Source organism: Sciurus vulgaris (assembly GCF_902686455.1).
Source record: "Sciurus vulgaris genome assembly, chromosome: 3".
Taxonomy (NCBI): Eukaryota; Metazoa; Chordata; class Mammalia; order Rodentia; family Sciuridae; genus Sciurus; species Sciurus vulgaris.
In genome coordinates, this window is record NC_136463.1 from 49373463 (window position 1) to 49394451 (window position 20989).

The 20989-nt window shown below is 41.2% G+C and overlaps 1 protein-coding gene across 2 annotated transcripts in view; it reads right to left on the bottom strand.

The window, feature by feature from the left end:
• Positions 1–20989, bottom strand: part of MYOCD (myocardin) — a 98187-nt gene that overhangs the window by 18775 nt on the left and 58423 nt on the right. For both annotated transcript variants that reach the window (XM_079135289.1, XM_079135290.1), the window contains 4 exons: positions 13169–13344; positions 10084–10209; positions 5804–6066; positions 4825–4978 (listed from right to left, as the gene is read on the bottom strand). In XM_079135289.1, coding sequence (XP_078991415.1) covers positions 4825–4978; positions 5804–6066; positions 10084–10209; positions 13169–13344 — 719 coding nt within the window. The remainder of the gene's footprint in view (positions 1–4824; positions 4979–5803; positions 6067–10083; positions 10210–13168; positions 13345–20989) is intronic.

A 20989-nucleotide genomic window follows, 5' to 3' on the forward strand; every position in this document is an offset into this window, starting at 1 on the left:
GATGAATAATAATCCTTTGTGTTAGTGAATTAGTAGCAAAAATAAAAATGTTAAAGAGAAAAAAAGGTCTTATTATTTTCCTTTTTAGAACATGATCATCAGTGCAAAAAATATCTGGCATCTAGTTAGAAAGGCAGAATCTCTAGCCCCTCCCCAGACCTACTGAATCAGAACTTGCATTTTATCAAGTGCCTGGGTGATTCATGTATACATTAATGTTTGAGTAGCGCTACTTTAACATGCTGTTTCTGGAATAAGCTGGAACAAATGTACAGGACAGAAATTTGGTAATATGCCTCAAGAACTTTTAAGAATATTAATACATTTTTCATTCCAGAATTTCAATCCTCTGTAGTTAGCCTGGAGAAATAAATTAATAGATGTATGTACATAGGCCACTGAAATCATTTTTTGAATAACAAAAATTTTGGCAGCTAGTTAAATGTCCTATAGTGGAATGTTAACAAGGTGGTGGAATGATACGTAGCTATTAAAAATAAAACTTTTATTGGCTACTAAAAGTTATGAAAAATGTTCATGATGTGTTAAAAAAAGAAAGCATGTCAGAAATTTATGTACACATAATTATTTCAAAAGTTATTGTAAAACAAATATGTTCACATGCATCATAAATCTAGAGAGAAATATAATCTGTTGTGCTTTCTGAGAGTCTTGTCTATTAAAATAGTATTTATTTTTCTAAGCACTATCATATTTCACTGTAAATATATGTTGTTTTATAATCAGTTAAAAGTTATTGAAAAAAAATAGACTCAACTTACACTAGCGATGAATATTCTATTTCCCCATCATCTTGCTGGTAATGTCTTATCTACTTTTTTACCCTTTAGATTTGCTGGTTAAAAAAAATAATAATGCAAGATGGTAACACATTATTGTTTTAATTTTGAATTACTTAAAATTAATGAGTTCTACATTTATTTTTAGAATCTGTTCTGGCACTGAATAATTTAAGCTACATTATTAAATAATGTAGCTCATATTCTAAAATAAAATGAACACTTGCTGAGTTCAATTTACCTTAAATTTCAGATTCTTATGCTCTGTGGGCTTGTTTGGGACAAAAACTTGCACCTACCTCTTTGCTACATTCCCTGACATTTTAATCATTGACAACATTTTTTAACTATTTATTATAGAAAAATTCAAACATACACTAGTATTGATTGACAAGTATAATGAACCTCATATACTCACCAGCCAACACCCACAGTTACCAACTAACTTATTCCCAATCTTATTTCTCTTATGCCCTAACCTATTTCTTTCCCTGCCTCCCCTAGATGATTTTTTGAAGCAAACCATTTAATTTCATCTGTAAATATTTTGGTAACTGTCTCTAGAAGACAAGTCCTCTTAAAAAAGAAAAAAAAAAAAAAAAAGAAAACCTAGAAGCAGTAGCATTATGACACCTTGAGTGACAAACAATTGTTTCCTAATGTCCATCAGACATTTCCCCAGTGTTCAGGCTTCCAGGGCCCCTGGGCTCTCTTTCTCCCTCTCGCTCCACTTACTCTTCAGTTTTTTAGAAGCAGAATTCAAAACCCCATTTACTATGATATAACCATTAATAACTTTTCAATGAGAAATCAAACTCTTCTCAGTGCTCTTTCCTTTTTATGTAGCCAAACGTGAACATTAAAAAAAATATATTGCCTTCACTGTCTTATTTTCTAGTTATTTGTGGGGGAGGGGAGGTCACCTTCATAAATTCCTCAATCCCTCTTATTTCTTCCTAACTCCAAATGTGCTTTATGCAGCTCCTTTTTTTTTTTTTTTTTTTTGGTACTGGGGATTGAACCCAGGGGCACTTAACCACTGAGCCACATTCCCAGTCCTTTAAAAAAAATTTTTTTTGTAGTGATACACAGAAAGAATGCCTTTATTTTATGGGTTTATTTTTATGTGGTGCTAAGGATTAGAACCAGTGACTCTCACGTGCTAGGCAAGCACTTTACCACTGAGCTACAGCCCCAGCCCCCCAGTCCTTTTTATTTTTTATTTTGGGACAGAATCTCACTAGGTTGCCTAAAGCCTCACTAAATTGCTGAGGCTGGCTTTGAAACTCTGATCCTCCTGCCTAAGCCTCCCAAGCTGCTGGGATTACGGGTGTGCACTACAATGCCTGGCTATGCAACCCCTTTATTCCTTGCCTCTTCTCCCCTCCCAATCTCCCTCCCTCTCTCCCTCCCTCCCTCCCTCCCTCCCTCCCTCCCTCCCTTCCTTCCTTCCTTCCTTCCTTCCTTCCTTCCTTCCTTCCTTCCTTCCTTCCTTCCTTCCCACTCTTTTGCTTTTATTTTCCTTCAATCTCATTCACTTTTCTGGGTTCAACTCTCCCCATGTTGCACGTGATCCTAGATTGCCTGTCCCTATCCCTGACAACACAGCTGGACACATTTCTTATTGATTGATCGAAACTGGCCAGATCTTTTCTTTCAGTTGCCCATCTGTTAACTGCCACTTCATATTCCCAAACCAAATGAACTTGCTGCTCTCCCTTCGAGTCAGTTCTTCCTTTTAATCTCTGTTTCGGCCATTGATGTAACTGGTGTCATCTTTCCCACGCACACTGAGAGGTTAAGTTCAGTCAAGCCCTCTCCCCTCCACCTCTCCCCTTCCATTTTCATCTCTCATGATAATGGCAAAACCTTTGAAATTGGTCATGTACGTTCAAGCCCCAGTTTTGTCCTTTATGAGCTGGTCAAATTGCCTTTCACTTAACCTTGTAAGATTTTGATTTTCACTTTTTAGATTGGAATGATAAAACTGATCTTGCAGGGTACAAATGGCAAATTTATAGTTTGTGGTGAAAAACTGGAAGCCACCATTCCATCCCCACCGTCCCCTTCACTTCTCCAAGTCATTGTAATGGTTGCCAGCCAATGATTCTGAACCTGTGCACACAGAAGGAATCTCCTTCAGAGACTGCTCTGGCTGACGGCATCATTGTATCAGGATTATTTCCTCTGGGACTAAGCCCTCTCCAGTTCTACCTGATCCAAGTTCTCATCCAGATACCCTAGATGAAAATAATTATTTTCATCGTGGTAAAATAAACATCACATGGTTTACCAAGGAACCATTTTGGGTGTATACTTCAGTGGCATTAAGTACATTCACACTGTTGTGCAAACATCGCCACCACCCATCCCCAGAACTTTTTATCTTCTCAACTGGACACTCTGCACCCATTACACCACCCCTTTCCAGGACCCTTCCTGGGCTCATCTCCTTATAACTTTTATTCTACCTTCTGTCTCTGTGAATTTGCCCTTCTAGGTACCTCCTAGAAGTAGACTTATATATTTGTTTCTTTGTGTCTGGCTTATTTCATTTAGCATGTTTTCAAGGTAAGGTCGCCTCCTTTAATCTCTATGAACTTATTTATGATTTGGAGAGTGGAGGGTAGGTGACCCGCCACTCCAGAGAGTGCAGCATCTTCTGCTAGGTGTATGGATGCCAAATTGAAACAAACTCTATGAAATGGAAACATTTAAAGTCCAAGTGAAAGAAACAGAGGAGACTTCGCTGTCAGGTCCCACAGTACATCCTATGCACTGGTGCCGGCGCTGGGAATTTCCTTCAGTTTGAAATGATTCCAATCTTACTTTGTCCCTCCAAGAAAATGATACCTGAGGACTTGAGGATGGAAATGAGTGAGGGGGGTATGAAGATTCAAAAAGAGGAAGGGCCAAAATATTGACACAATGAAGGCTGTGGGGACTTTTGGAAATGTAGTTTTGTGGAAAAAAATCATAAAATGGTTTATGGAGAGTAACAGGTGGGGTGGAAATCAGGTAAAGATGTGTCACTGAAAATGGGATGAAGAATTGAACTGTTTTCACACACTGGGAAAGTTGCATTCATTCTTGTTTGGTTTTGCTGTTAATATGGACAGGCAGATGAATATGCCAGTCCTGAGGATTGCTTTGAAACACACCAGGTTCAACTCGAGGTTCACTGTCATTTCAGTGAACCCAGATCCATGTAGCCTTGATCAGGAGTAAGTTTCTGGCATGCATGTGTTATTTGATAAGGTGTGGCTTCAGGGCAGGAGTCCCCAAATTTGAGAACTTCATAGAACAGGACATTGTTTTCAATGACATAATTGACATAAGGCTACCAACACTTAATCTTACTCAATAAGGACTAACATTCCTATTCAGTGGTATCCTCATTTAATAAAAAGGCACAAGTACAAACCCATCCACCACCCTCCACTTCTGTCCACCACTGTCATCGTTTTCTCGCAGAAAGGATAATTTAAATTTCAAAACATTGTGAGAAAATATATACTTTGAATACATACTGCTCAGATATGTGGTATGCCCTCAGATGTTTACCTGGATTCTTATTTTTCTCATTTCACCAGAGATTTTAAAAAGTTCATCATGGAATTGGCCACTGGTTTCGAGCATTCTATATGCTTATATAAATCCCACAATGACACTGTGCTAAACTCCATCATGTATATTAGTCCATTTGACTCTTAAAAATAACTCATTTATGCAAATGAGGAATCTAAGGTGCTGAAACATGTGAAGTCCAGCCCTGGTTGTGTGGCCTGGAGAGCCAAGCTGGGCGCCTAGAGCTTTATGCTCCGCGGGGTGTCTGACCACCACGGTGTTCATTCTGTCACTTCCTGAATTCTCTTCCATGAACTTCTCCACTTCATACTCTTACTCCAGAAATCAGGTGGCAAAGATGATATTAATAATATATTGCCGTGTTTGTTAAATAAATAAATGGAAGGAAAGGAAGCCAGGAAGGAGAGAGAGAAGGAAATCGTATCAAATCCTGTACCTTTAGATCATCCAGGTTAGGCGGGAGTGGGCCTGGCTTGAAAGAAGAGACACCAGTTTGTCCAGAAAAACTGTTTTTGACAGGGGACAGAGGGGTATTGCTCAGTGGTGCTGAAGACGTGTTTGGATTTCTGACCATCTGTTCATTTGGTTCTCTAAAAAAAGAAACAAAGAGGCACTTAGAATACAATCAAATATAGATGGGTAACATGTATTTGGATTACACAGTAATAGGCCACATGGATCAGGCATGTGATAAACCAGCAGAAGAGGGCAAGGTGAGGGGAAACAACAGCATAGGCTAGATGGCAATGGCAAAAGACCCTCAAGCTTGATTTTGGGGAGACAGGAGGGAGGGGTGCAGACTTCAGCATACAGGAGACTGCATGTCCATCCATGGGTTAGTTAATGCACTGTTCTGAGGAGACCTGAGCATGCAGCATTTAGTATAATTGCCAGTGTGACCAGAAACAGGTGAGAGAACACACATTCCAACTTCATAGGTGAGGATATCGACTATTTTAAAGGTGACCTAGCAATGTGATCTCTAGGTTCAGGAGTCAATCTTTGAGACTGTCACTCAGCTATTCAGCTCTGTGGCTTCCCAAAGTGGAAGTAGAAGGGCACTGGGATTGTGAGCAATGCCAACACTACATTCTTAAGTATTTCACAATTCAATTTGGAAATGCTAATAGTTCCCTTTCTCTCCAAAGAACATTGATTTACTTGTTTTAGCCCAGCCTTATGGTCCTGAAAAGTTGTGCATGGTGCCTAAATACAGTCATATTTCAAACATCAGAAAAAAATCAATTTTATTAGAAAAACATATATTTAGATGAATCTTCAAACATACCAGATGTGGACATTGAAGTAATACAGGACTTACTGGATCCCAAAGTGCCAGCCCCAAAGTGCCTCAGATAGAGAGAAGCCATTCTGCACCTCTGTCCCCAGCCTCCATCCCAGCTTGCCTGACTTACTTGAGTTGCGCTTGGTGCATCCCGGGGTAGTTGAATCGGTGTTGCTGCTGCTGCTGTTGCTGCTGCTGCTGGCTGAGGATCTGAAGTTGCAGGAACAGCTGCTGCTGCTGGAGCAGACGGGCATAGGCTGAGTCCATGGGCGGTGGGGACTTCTCTGCTTTCTGGTCTGGAGGAATGTACTGGTGGTATTTAAGCTTCTTCACCTTGGGCTTGGGGTCCTTGGGCTTTTTGTGCCGATTCTTACTGTCACCCAAGGACTTGGACTGTAAAAGAGACAAGGAAATGGCATGTGCTTTAGGTGATGAAAAAGAATGACTTAGCATGTTGTGAGGAGTTTTTTTTCTAATGGGTATTTTCAAATCCTGGGAATACAGCATAGCAAATGCACAATGCACAAGGAATTCCCACACCATACTGTACTGGAGGTACAAATCCATTGCAAATATATCACCCTGAAGTATCACTCCTCAGACTGGGGATCTTATACCTTAGAAGTGTCTTCAGGAGTTTTTCCTTCCTGGAGTAGGGTAAGAGATCAGGTTGAGTTTCGATGAGTGCATTCTCCCTAACCTAAAACCAATGGATAACCTCACATTCCAACCCTGGACTTATTCCTAAGGCAGTTCTTTCATTAAGAAGGTAATAAATTGACTTATTAATGACATAAACTTAGATGAAGTTAAGATTGTTTTTGTAAATCCAGAATGTGGTTCTCTGCTGCCTTGAGCCCAAAGTTAAACAGACCTGCCCATTTACCCTCCACCCTCACCCCAGTCAAATGCCAATATACAATCAGGAAATGGCACCTCTGAAATAATGACTCTTTACTTATTATGGGAAGGGTGAGCCACCCACTGGAACCCTTCCCAGAAGTGACCCATTGTAGAGCATGACTTGGACACAGTGAAGGAAGTTTAGGGTACAGTTTTGGGAGTGAAGTCAAATTTTTGAACATGGTACCAATACTTAGGTTTACTATGCCTTAGTTCCATCATCTACAAGTTGGGGAAGTGTTCTCTATCTTCTATCTCAGTGCTCAATATATAAAGACTACACATGATAAGGCTGAAATGATAAGAGGAGCTCAATGAACAGGATAATTCTATCCATAACCTGCTTCTGAAATCAAAAGGTCTCGTGTATTAGGAAGCAATATACATATTGTTTATCAGTTAAAATAAAATTTCACATTCTGACTTTATTACAGGAGGTTGAAATGGAGAACATGGATATCATGACCAAAGATTTTTAAAGATGTGGGGAAAAACTGGAGGAAAAGTGTGGTACCATCAGTGTCCAGAAGAGGGGGCTCCTGAATAGCTGGCAGGTATATTGGGACCTGGCAGCCTCCCCATTTCAACCACAAAATACACATCTGAATGTGACCTTATCCAAGGGGACTACAATTTGCTTTTCTCTGACTCAGCTCATCCTACCACCAAAGGCTCTTTTGTTTTTTCAAAGAATCTTCTTCCCCGAGACTAATGAATAACAAGTGCAAGTATTTTTGTGTGCTTGGTGGTTTTATTTCTTCATGCTCATTAATCCATTAGTGTTCCAATGAATTAATCAGTCTGCTGTACTGGAGAGTTTCTGCAGGATTCCTGCAACCAGTTCTGCCCTGTCTTGTTCCAAATCAGCTGCCGGTCCCATCTTCTCCTAGAGCTTGCCTTGGCTGGGGAGGATGGGAGCAGCAGCCCTGGGTCTTGCAGCTAAGTTAAAGGTCAAGGAGTTTATTGCTTGTTTGTTTTTGTTTTTTTGATTTTTTTTCTTCCTCTGTGTTATCTAAACACAGGGACTGAGAACATTCCAGAAGATACTGAAATGACCATTTTCTCTGAATAGCGTGGAGTAAAGATTACTGAACTTATGGAAATACATAGTTTCATTCCCTTTTTGAGCTTTGGGGATATTAAAGTTACATTTGTTTGTTTTTCTCTTTACAGCTACATGGCCAATAGAAGGAGAACACATTAATCTTTCTAAAAATGGATCAGAAGTGGATTCACGCCAGTGCTTAAAGACTCAGGCATAGATGTGTGAACGGGGTTAGTGTATATGTGAAAGGTAGTGGTGTGGCTTTGGCTAGAAAGTGCATGACTTTCTAAAACCACACACACACACACACACACACACACACACACACACACACACGGGCTTTGCCAAATAACATACCACCCAGCAGCCCAGCTGCACACAATGTGCCGATCCTGCTCTGCAAGGTGAAGTCCAAACTCTGTAATCTGCCAAAGGAAACTGCACCAAACTGCCTAAGTCTCTCCTAACACTTCTTTCCTTGCAATTTCTGCCATCTGAAACAACCTTTGCATCTGACTCTGGCTCATCCTTCCAGGCTGGCTCAAACCTTGGCTCACTTAGGAAGCCTTTCCTAACTGACAGCGAGGTGCCCTGTCTGCATTCCTCATGTGGCATTTCGAGGTTGTGTGAGGATGGGCACATCAGCTGAGGGGGTGAGGCCGACTGAAATCCAGCCCCCAGTCTCCTTCCTAGACCACTGGCCTTGAGGGGGCCTTCTATGGCTGCCTGGGGAAGGAGAACCTCATTTTAATTTTCAATATAAAAGTAACATACACACCACCATTATAACCACCTCAGTATGTTCACAATATTATGCAATCATCACATCTATCTAGTTCCAGATTTTTACCATTACCCATTAAACAGTCATTCCCCATTCCTTCTTCCCTCATACCCCAACCACCACTAATGTGCTTAGGTCTTGAGAGATATGATTATTCTGGGTTTTTAATATAAGTGGAATCATATAAATGGCTTCTTCCTGTTCTGGCATAATATTTTCGAGGATCATTCAATTTGCAGCAGGTATCAGTATACTTTTCCTTTTGATGGGTGAATAATATACACTCTTAGGAATAGATCACATTTTATGTATTCATTCATCAACTGATGGAAATTTGGGCTGGTTCTAACTTGTAACTATTGTAAATATTGCTAATATTAATATTCACGTACAAGTTTTTGTTTGAACACCTGTTTTCAAATCTTATCCTAAAGGGGATGAATCTTTAACAACTGGGATGCTTGGCATTGACCAATTGGAAGGGATGGTAGCTCATATATAAGTAACCTGCTTTCCTGAACCAGCTGGTTATCAGTATTAATACCATTTTTCATTGAAAGATCTGTTTTTCTTTGGGCTCCTATCATAACTTCTTGATATGTGAGGTTGACTGTTTTGCTAATTAGAATTATGAAAAATTTAAATATGCTGATAGAAATATTACTGAAGTTTCTCTTTATCTATAGCATTAGAAATAATGTGAATCATCTCTCCCTCCTTCATCTGCAATGCATAAAATTCATCAATTGTCACATAATGTCAAAGCTGTTGAGCTGAGTGAATTGGAAACTGGGTTTATGCTATTGTGGTTTGATGGGGGAGCTTTACTAGAAACCTGAAATGCCTACTATCCTGTTAGAGCATAAAGCTGCTACCTTAGCATTGACCTGTGCTTCAATTTATAACCCCTCCCAACTTTTTCTTTTTAATCTCAAAAGGGTCATTTCAGCATTCATTAAGTAGTGGTACTAGGACTGAGAAAACACACTTCCAAATCAAGTAGAAGTTATTTGGTATAAAATATTATGAATGGGCTGTGGTTGTAACTCAGTGGTAGAGTGCTGGCCTAATGTGCAGAAGGCCCAAGTTTAATCCCCAGTACCATGAAAAAAACAAAGAAATTATGAAGAAAGTCAAATGACTACCAGGCAGCTAAGGAGAGAGCACTCAGTGAACTATTAGCTATAATGCTGAGAAAATTAAATAAGAAATATATCATAATGATTACAGCTATTTGTCTGCTGTGAACATGACCCCTTGTCCCTTATGTTTAGATTATGCAAGGCCTTTAGGGCTGCTTCCCTTGTGCGAAATTCGACTGCCCTCAACCTGTTTTATGGCACTTGCAAATCCCATGTGTTTCAATCAACCAAGTCTATCTTAAGGGTGAGCTCATGAAATCTTTTAAGTCAGAAATATACTGGTGGAGCTGAGGTCCCAAAGAAATGCAACCACACTGCATTTCCCTGCTGCAGAGAAGATCCATGCTGTGCCGCAGGAATAATAACACCTAGGCTCTGTGCTCCGGAGGCTTGTTTCTCAAGGCCCCATTTGACATTTCTAGTGGACTGGAGCTGTGCATGGGGTCATGTGATTCTCCTTATGTCATCAGACCTGAATTAAAAGCTCTTCTCAGAGCTGGCTGTGTGCACCTGGGGCTCAGGCTGATCGTCCCTACCTTTACAGCCGCGTGCACAGGGACAGGGGCACTGAGGGGACCGAGACCCTGCTTCCCAGTGTCTGGCTGATTGCTGGACTGTGAGGTGGAGTCATTCTTGTCATTTTCTGAGCCAGAAGCAAGATCCTGAAATCCAAATTTACACATTATTGAGATATAGAAATAAACGTTGTGTTATAGTAAAGTCCCCGACACCTAACACTGCTGCTTTCATCCCAGTTTCTCATTCAAGTAAACATCAAGTTACTCCCTCTGGGAGGACAACACTAATTTGTTGTCCAATTGAGGATGTTTTGGAGAGAGAAAAGGGACATTTTCAATAATGACTCCAAATATAGGTATAGGACTGGACTTTCTAGTCTGTGACAATGTCTAACTGTTGGACCTAATAATGAAGTTGAAAAAGAAACAAAGAGTGCAGAGCCGGTGCAGGAATTTTGGGGAAAAGTAGAACAACAAGCTATGTGGAGGAAGAGGGTGTTACAACTGAAGGGAAAGTGTGTGTGTGTGTGTGTGTGTGTGTGTGTGTGTGTGTGCATGTACGAGCATGCACATACAGGTTTGTGTATGTATGACAGCATGAATACATGTCTGCATATTTATATGTGCATGTACATACACGTATGAGTGTTTGCAGGTGTGCCTGAGTGTGAATGTATCTGTATTTGTATATGTTTATGTGTGTCAGGTATATATGTTTGTGTGTATATACATGTACATACATGAATTTATATATATACATGCACATATACATGTGTGTCTGTGTGTCTATGTGCATGAGTAAGTATAAGTACATGTCCAAATGTGTTTATATGTGTATATGTGTATGCATAAATATAGGCATGTGTATGTATATATGTGTCAGGTTTATGTGTGCATATATACATCTATGTCTGTGTATATTATGTGCGTACATGTGTGTATTTGTATGTGTGTCTGTGCATATACATGCAGATGTGTGTGTTATCTGTGTATTTGAGTATGTGTATGGTCATGCAAACCTTTAAGCATATTTTTGTCTGCTGAGGACTCCAAAAAAGGAATAATTATCTTCTCTTCCTCTCCCACATTCCTATGCTGTGACTCTGACACACAGGGGCAGGGGCTGCTGGTGATCTCCTGCTGGGGGGTCAGAACTGAGCTTCTCAGTTCTTCTCTGAGCCCTGGTACCTGTCGTGGGCTCATGGAATTCTTTTCTCTCAGAGCCTCAGTGTCCTCGTCTGTGAAACGAGACTTCTGAGTGAAATGACAAAAAATGATTTTTTGATTTTTCCAGTCATTGTCCAGGTCTTGTTTCCCTCTCCCCACTCCGAGCATTAAGCAGAAAAGAACTTGTCTTCTCTTCAAACCATTCTTCAATCAGAAGCTGAGGTATTATTTACTGTCAGAATAATACATATAAATGGTCTGATATACCGTTTGATGTTATCAAAGAAGTTTGGCTGCAAAGACCAGCAGGGAAGGAAAAATGCTTTGATTATAAACTCTTACACAAGAAACACAAATATTTCAGCTCTGCTTCTTATGCCTCCCTTTTCCCTCCCAGTCCACAGTTTCTTCTAGTCTGCTTTAAGTTTGCTCTGATGGTATGATAGTTACGAGTGACCAGCAAGGTTTAGGTAAACAGAGTCCTGGGTGATACAAAATTTCAAAATCTGAAAAAAATTTGAGGCCAATATGATGCTACAAGTGGAAAATTCCATGCCATGAAACTTTATGTAAAAATGGTTAAAAATATTGTCTAAAATTACTTTGTTATTACTTTTAGGTGTACATGAGCCATAGATGAATTTCATGTTTAAACTTGGACCCCATCCCCATTATATGTATGTATATATAAACAATATTCCAAAATCTGAAAAAAATCCAAACTCTGAAACATTTCTGGTCCTGAGCATTTTGGATAAGGGATACTCAACTGTGTATCTAATTTTAGTCCATAGAAGAATCTCTTTGAGGCCAGCAGGAGTAAACTCCTCTGGAGTGGGAGAGAGTGGTCTCGAGAGTTCTCCCCAGAGCTGGCATGTGGTAGTACTGGGGCTGGAAGCACTTCTGCATCTTGCGTCCACACTAGTGTATCTCCTTCAGGAGGATGTGTGGAATCCCCAAAGGTCTCCCTTTAAGGGCTCCATGAATACCATCGTGCTGGGCTGAGGAAAACTCTGTAAGCCTGCATATGGCTTCTAGAGATATTGTCTCCATGGGGTGGTGACACTTAGCAGTGATCCTGGAGACCACATGATTACTCCGTCTCAGTGAGACTTAGTTCCTCCTTTGTCAGAATTGACATGGATGTCACCGGGCTGGAGGGAACTGTGATCTCTGATGAGACAACTTTTGTATAGAGCACAGGGCTGTTTGTGGCTGAGAGTACGCACCATGCTGCTGTTTACACTCGTCATGGAAAATGTGCTTTCACGTTGATAATGAATAAAGAACATTTTGTTTTTTACAATTTTATAAATTTTAATCCCCATATATTAGACCTCTGAGGTTGTTCATCTTACATATTTGTGACTTGAACCCTTTGGCCTATATACCCTCCTGTCGCACTGTTTGTGAATAATGAACATGTATAATGAGTGTTTTCAAACTACATTCTTTACTCTTGAGGATTTGTGGATGTGTCCAGAGATATGTGAGGGCTGTGCTCAGGTGGAGGTGGAGGCTGACTTTCTGGCAGCTAGTGGTTAGACCCCTGCTCACATAGAATCAATGTGGACTCCCTGCTTTGTGGACTCTTAGCACTTCCTTCTCACCCTTTCCTTTAGCTCTGTGATGACTAAGAAAAGACTGTGAACTTTGAAATCGGTCCTGCTCTGCGCTTCAGACCAGGAGAGTGTTGGCCAATCACTTAATCTCACTGAGGCCTCAGTTACTGTGTTCTAGAGGCTCTTTCCTATATTTTCTGGAGGGTTTTGTCTCATGACACACAGATCCCAGGGCTGAAGAAAGTGAGAAGAGACAGTAACAAGGGGCATGATCGAGCGAGCTCCAGAGTCTCTAAGCAAAACCAACGGCAAGCACTGTGAACTTCAAGACTAGGAAGAAATGACAAAATGAAGATCGTTTTTAAAATTTTTACCTGAATTGTCCCCAGAGGGCCTGACAAAGGAGCCTCTGTGGCTTTAGCATCTTGGGGGGATCCTGCTGAGCTCTGGGGTTCTTCGCTTCGAGTCTGATCTGGAGAAAGCCCATCGCTGCTGCTGTCCTCTTCGAAGGCAAAGGCATCTGCTGATTTGGAGAAATTCACCTGGTTTCCTGAGGGAGGGAAACCCAAGACCTGAGTCAGTGGCTTAGCAGCATCAAAGAGCTATTCTGGAAATGCTTCTCTGCGTCATCCCTACAAGAGGCACACACATCTCCCTGGATTTATTTAAAGTTCCGGCAAAAATGAAGATAACATTTCTAAACTATTAGGTTTCCTAAGTGAGGACTTGTGTTCATGAAAGTGATCTGTTTGGCAGGAAAGAATGAGTGATGTATTAAAGGTCTATCATCATTAGTTAAATTTTATTTCCAGTTTTATGCATTTCTTCACATTTCCTATGGAAAATAGAAACCTTGGTCCACCCACCGAGATGTCTACCATCTTTTGGGAGCTTAATCAAGGGGTGAGTGTGTACAGTAAGGCCCAAGGGGAAGGCGGGAGGAGGATGATCGACCACTCTGTCTTAGCTTTCACGATGACAATAGGAATTGAGATGACAGCATGCCATGGGCAGCATTTTCAAACACAAAGCAGGGCACACAACATAAAACTTTGCTAATAAGGATAAGCTAGGCCAACTACTAAGTTTAAATTCCCAAACGTCAGAATTAACTAATGTCACTGGAGTGTCCCAAAGAGCCATTCAACCAAAGCATAACTGTTTATAAAAGCCATAAATATGCCTCAGAAACTTCAGTCTGATTCTTATTTTTTTATTACTTGTATTTTCTTTTTATTCCTAATAGCTTTGTGTCTCTTTTGCAAACCTTCAATGGCTCACACATGTGGACACTCTTCCTCAGTTCCCTGCATGGTCTTTCTAGGCAGCAGATAAATTGTCATGGGAGGTAGGTTATCAGACCAGATGGGACTATAATGACATCCTTCTATGTCCCTTCCATTTTGTGTTGCCAATTTTCCTCTGGTTTATTATCCAACTGCACAGTACACAGTGTGCTGAAGCCACATAGCTCTCCTGACCCGATTCCAAGCACTGCTCTTTGAAAGGAATTTAGGTATTATCAGGAAGTTTTCCAGCCTTCCATAATCACACTCGCAAGAACTTTTGACTCTCGCTTGGTGTAGATAAGAGAAGGGAGCTCTCACTGCAGTGATTGGAAGGGTAGCGAGGGGCTGGAAGTAATGGAACAAATGTGGCTTTGGGCTTGTCATCGGTGCCACTGCTGGCATCTGTCAAGGACCCTCGTGCAGACATTCAGTGTCAAATCAGGAAAGAGGCCAGGCAAGGACAGGGCAAGTGGAAACTCCACTCATTGTCCCAATGGGCAGCACACTAACCTGGAGGGGCTTATCCACCAGCATTTCTGCTCCATAAGTCATTTAGAAAAAGTCATTGCTGTGCTACAATTATCAAAGTAATAATGTTCATCCTGAAACTTAAATCAGACAAAAATGCCTAATGTACATAATCTGCCTTCTGTTAATAATTTGTTTTCCCTTCTAGATTTAAATCCATGCATATGGCAAGGCATATACCCACACATTTAAAAAATATTTCATGCAGACATGGCTGGGTAAAATATTCTATTTAAGGAAGGGGGATGTAACCCAGTGGTAGGGTGCTTGCCTGGCATGTATGAGGAGCTGGGTTCAATCCCTAGCACTGCAAAAATAATAATACTAATAATGTTCTGAAACTTGCTCCCCCTTCATGCTCTCCAGCATTTCTTGGAGATCTTTCTATGTGAGAATATAGAAATCTTCCTCCGTTTTTAAAAATAGCCATACAGTATTCCACTGTATTGATGGAAACCTTTTAACTTATCCTTGCATTTTATTTAATTAGAAAAAATTGAAATAAGAGTGCAGAGAATAGTAGAAAACATCTATTACCTAAAATCTAAAATAAATGTTAACATTTTCCCACAATTGTGTCAGGATCCTGTTTATATTCGAGCAGGAGTGCTTTCCTGGGTATTCAATGAATCGCACTTTTTCTTTGAGATCAGGGATGTCTCTTCTTCCCCTTTACTACTCCGGTCCTTCACATCTTTCTACTTTAAGAGTCCAGAATTAGCATGTACTTTTCCTTTTCCTCTTAGCAAGATCTAGACTCTGCAAATAGCCTCTATATGTCATTTTCATGCAATGTGAATGACTCTACATGCTATTTTTCCTTTCTGAAGCAGATCTTTTGCCTGAGATCTAAGAAAGGTCATTCCAGTTCTTCCAGGAATATATGTCCATTGTCAGCTCAATCTATAAATTTTTTGGCAAACTATGCTTGCATTCGAATTTTAAGTCCCAATTTATTTGCGGGAGTAAAGGTTTTGTCCTTGTTAAAAAGTATCACATGTATTATTGAGGGCCAAGTAGGCAGAGGAATTGTTAAGTGTTGCCCACCCCAGAAATCAGAGCATTTCACTGAGACATACTTACATGCCCTGAGCCAACATTATTCACAGTCAGAGAATCCTGCACATGACCTTGTTAGCCCCTGAGGGAAGCCAGTCTTCTCTGCACAAGAGGAGGCTCCCTCTGAGACATACATTTTCATATATATATATCCCTCCCACTTCCTGTAGTCTAAATGGAATGGGGTTTCTCTGTGTGGTCTGATGCTTCTTGTGACAGACTCCTCCCACCCAACTCCATACAGAGGATCACATCCTAGGGTGTACAAATTCAGGGGAATAAACCAAATTGCAAAGTTGTCCCATATTCTAATAAGTGGTAGGAATATTAAAAGAAAGAGAAAGAAAGAGACTGATTCCTCCTCTTACCCTCTAATGATCTCACTTTCAGGTGGAAAGAAAGCAAGTGGTAAAGACAGCAGGTCTTGCAGGGTGCAGTGGTGCACATCTGTAATTCTAGTTATTTGTGAGACTGAGGCAGGAAGACAGCAAGTGGAGGCCAACCTTGGCAATTTAGCAAGACTCTCAGAACTTAACGAAATCTTGTCTCAAAATAAAAAGGTAAAAAGTGCTGGAGATGTAGCTCAGTAGTAGAGCGCCTGTGGATTCAATCCCCAGTACCAGGAGGAAAAAAAGAAAAAGAAAAAGAAGAAAGAAAAGAAAAGAAAATCAAGTGGTTTCAGTAAGGCCCTCATAATGGTCCAAGAAGTCAGAGCAGGAGCATATTTTCTCATCTGTTTTTCAGATGAAGACATTGCAAGGCTCATTCCACTCAGCTATTTAGAGACTGAACTAATTCTGAAGTTCCAGCCTTTGAACTTTCAGACGCACCCTGCAAAGGGATTGGCAAAATCAATTACCCTCGCTGCAAGCCATCAGGTGGGGCCATCTGTTGTTTAGGGAACACTGTCAACTTACTCTGTTGTTTGGGGGTCAGGGAGGACAGGAGTCACATACAGAATGACCAACATCTGCACACATCAAGTACTGAGGACATTGCTATAGTTCCACAAAATCTTGTACAGGAATTTTTGAGATTTGAGGGACTGAATGTGACAACTTGATTGTGAGAAACAAAGGAAGTCAGGAGATGCTGGGAAGGGAGATCAGGATGAGTTTTATTTGCACTGTCTCAGGAAAGAGTTGAAAAAGTTGTGGAAGCCCTGTGGTTATCCCCAATATGTCAACATGATTGAATAAGTAGTTAACAGTCACACTGTCACTGACACCCTTCCACTCTGACATCTGTCTGTTGGTGACCTCAGGTTGAGGCACTAGATGTGCAAAAATCTTGCAGTAGAGTAATTGGAATATAAAGGAATCTGGGAAATCGACTCTCCATATCCACAGATTCTGCATCTAAAACTTAAAATCAACTGCAGATTGAAAGTATTCAGAAAAAAAATGTGTCTTTACTGAACACGTACAGATTTTCTTCCCTTGTCATTACTCCCTAAACAAGACAGTATAATAACTTTTTACACAGCATTTACATGGAATTAGGTGTTGTAAGTAATTTAGAGATGATTTAAGGAATAAGGGGAGACTGCGTAAGTTATATGTAAACACATATAAGGTGAAACCCTCTCACAGGGTGACCAGATGTCCCAGTCTGCCTTTTATCTAAAGGACCATGGGAGGTCCTGGAACTAATTCCGTGCTGATACTGAGGGATGACTGCAATCAGTTCTATTTTCCCCAGGACTAAGGGGAGGCTTCCTCAATAATTTCATCCATTTCCACACTTCACACTTTAAGAAGAGTAGAGACAAGCTGAAACACAATCCGATAAGCTATGGTGAGGCGAGGAGAAGGAAAGCCATGAGAAACGAGCTATCTGTGTATCTCCATGTGACACAATCAGGGGATCCGTGAAGGACTAGCCTGCCTGGGAAGTGTTGGTGGCGGTTAGACAGATGCGATTGTTGTCCACGGTGTCTCCTGGAGGAGGAGGGATGGAATGGAGCCTGGAATGACCGTCAGCTGTGGACAGAACAACAGAAGGGAAGAAGGGGGCATTTGATGAGGATGGGGAGAATGAAAAAGAAATGGTAGAGTGTCACTTAGGAGACCTGGAGTGGGGAGGGTGCGGAAGAAATTTTCCCAGACAGGGAAGAGAATTATTTTAGGAGTGAATCCCTGAAGAGGCATTGTCTTTAGGAGTCATTAAGCATTTAAAAGAGCATCCTTGTCTAAGCCAAGGTAACCAGGAAGCCATCAACCAAATGTAAGGTGGCTGTTTACAACCAAATGAACAAACAGGATGAATGCCCAGACCCCAAACACGATGCTTATGTTATCTAAAAAGCATGATGTGCCAGGTCAGACTATACCGACAGACACTGAGGCCCACTGATGTCTGTCCTACCATGTGGGCCCCTGCCAATCACCACTCCTTCAGAATTGCAAGTGATCCGGATTGCCACTGCCAGGGCAGAAGACAGAAAAAGGGCAGGGAGCCCACACAGCTACTCAGCTCAGTTCCTGTTGATAACAAGAATGGGAGGGGCAGAGAAGCCACCAAGAACAAATGGCAGTGGCTTCCTTTGATATGATGTATGTGATAGTCAGTGTGGTCTATAATATCTTGATTCTGGAATCAGAGGCACATTTTTTTCCCTCTCCTTAGTTCTACCACATTAGTGGTAGTATAACTGTTGGAAATTCATTTAACCTTTTTGAGCCTTAGTTTCCCTATCTATAGAATGGGAATAATAATAATAATAATAATAATAATAATAATAATAGCTACTTCTTGGGGGTTTCAACGAAACAACACAAGTAAAGCATTAAGCACAGTCTCTGGTGTGTAAGTGCTCAATAATTTCTAGTTGCAATTATTGTTGTTATTGTTTTTGTTAGAAGCATCTGCTGGTCTCCAGTTTAACATTATCAAAAAATAAAATGACCACCCGGGAGGCAGTTTATTCTGTGGTCAATTTTGCAAAGTTCAGCATAACTCCAGAGCCAGAAAAACTGGTTTGTCCTGAGAGGTTCATTCTGGGAAAGTAAGGACAGAGCTTCCCCAAAGTAGGAGGAGTATGGCTGGAAAGGCTGTCTGTGACTCCCTCTCCTTCCTGGTTCAAGTCAGGCTCATGAAAAGAGGGATAAAGGTCACCTTATCAGACTGCCTCTGAAACAACCAACATCTATCTGCATTGTGACCCTGGGCCTCTGATCCAATCTCCCACGGTGGGAGAGTGGCGGGGAGTAGTTGGAGAGCAGAGCGCTGGCTATTGTCCCTGCGGACACGTCAGGCAGTGTGATGACAAGGACCTGCTTTGGGAAGCCCTGACTTCATCCTCTGGCTATGCCCATAGGACTGGTTCTGGGCACTGGCCCCTTGGGGACCTTGGGTTGGCGACTCTGGTCTCTGAGATTTCCCTCTCCCTCTTGAAGTGATTAGATGAGTGAGTCAGTTGTACTTTCCTCCGTATAAACATTTAAAATTCTAAGATTAAAGTAAGATAATTGGAGGCCTAGTCACCTTTCTGCTGGAATCCCCACCAAGGCCTGGAAAGCGAGAAATGGAATGTGAAAATGTACCTTCTCCCTTATCGACATGCAAGCTGCCCCATGTGGGAGCTATTTTAATTTGTGGACAGACCACCTCCCAACATCCTTCAATAAGACAGTGAAGCAGACTCTGTTTCCTAAGGGACAGCATTGGCTGTCTGAAAGCAGCTATTGTTTAAATGTGGCTCTTGCTTAAAGTTGCTTCAACAGACCTAGCAGCATGTCCTGGTCTACAGTCCTGATTGTCTATTGGAACTACACTCTCTTGAAGGGGATCAGATCCTATATTATGGAAATGGACATAAGTGGGTATTTGGATAACAAGGATTCCTTTTTCTCAGTTCTCTGCAGAAATTTGCCTTAAGTCTTTTGACCTGATCCTACACCTCACAAGTCAGGAAAAACAGTTAACCAGTATAAATATTTATCCTGTATTAGCTCCCGAGGTTAAATCTCTAGGGATTTAAAAAAAAAAAAAATCCAGTGTGAGGGTAAAGATATGTTAACACTGTCTCTCAATCTTTATAGAACTTCACTCAGCTACTCCTAGTGCCTCAGGGGACCAAGGACCACTCCCCACCTTCAGCCCCTACTTGGGCATGTTCTGTCCACCTCTCAATGATGCAGAGATGACTTCAACAAGAAGGAGGCCTTTCCTTGCACTGAGCAATACCAGCAGGGTCAAGGAGCTGTCTCCCTCTCTCAGTGCTCATCCTTTCCTCCCTACCACCCCCATATACCCCAAAGCTACCATCTCCCTGATCCTCTAATCCCACCCCCATTTTCCCAGAACTTTTCCTCAGAAAAGTCCTATATGCCTTACTGTGTTTCTTTCCCCCAAGGATCATTTGTACTTTGGAAGTGATTTCTCATTGTGAAATGATAGATTTTGTCCATGAGAAAGTTATGCCAAAGCAAACTTTTTCCTTCTTATGCCAAAGCAAACAACCCTACCATCTGGTTCAGAGCCATGGTTATTGTATATTTGCCTTTAAAATGAATGATCAGAATGTCAAGACTTCCAGTCTCTGAAGAGAAACTGGATTCTTAGTGAAGAGGAGGGCTTTGTTATGAAGTGTAAGCCTGGGGGACCCAGGTGAGCATAGAGGAGTACAGAGTCTCTCAGAAATGTGACAGAAATGAAGGACTTCTGCACCAGCTCTGGTGGGTCAGACAGGTTGCATGCTATATTAAAGGAGGTATGGCGATTAAAATAACTAATTTCTCTTTGTTAATGAGGCTATATGTTCTGAATCACTGGTTAAATGTGTTCAAAAGTAACTGAAAACCCGGCTCAAGTTTGAAAGCTGGTCTAGTTCAAGGGCAAAGAACGCATCAAGAGGAGATGTTTGTCTATCGGATCCTGAAAACCAGGATCTTCCTTTCATTTGAGGACTTAGGAATCCAGCTGGCTTCTATTTCACTGAAACCCGATGTCAGTCACCTGGATGATACACAACTTCTTCTAGAGCTAAGGGATGTTCATGTCAGGAGAAGAAAATACTCTGATGACTAGTGAAGGAATTAACAAACTGGAAGCAGCCCCCAGGGGTCTCACACAGGAAGGCTATTTAGGTAAAAATGACCACTAACAGATGAAAAAGGTCATGCTGAACTCCAGTGTGTTCTTAGAAATCGTCACTCCCACGTAACATCATGTTCTTTGTATTCAGTGGTTCAACCTAATAAGTGGTTTTCTACAAAAGGGAAACAGGCAATCAGGTGTGTATTCTCAGAGGTGGCTGTGCGGAAGCTCAAGTCCCCCGTTCCTGCACAGGATGTCATTCTGGAATGAAACCTCCAG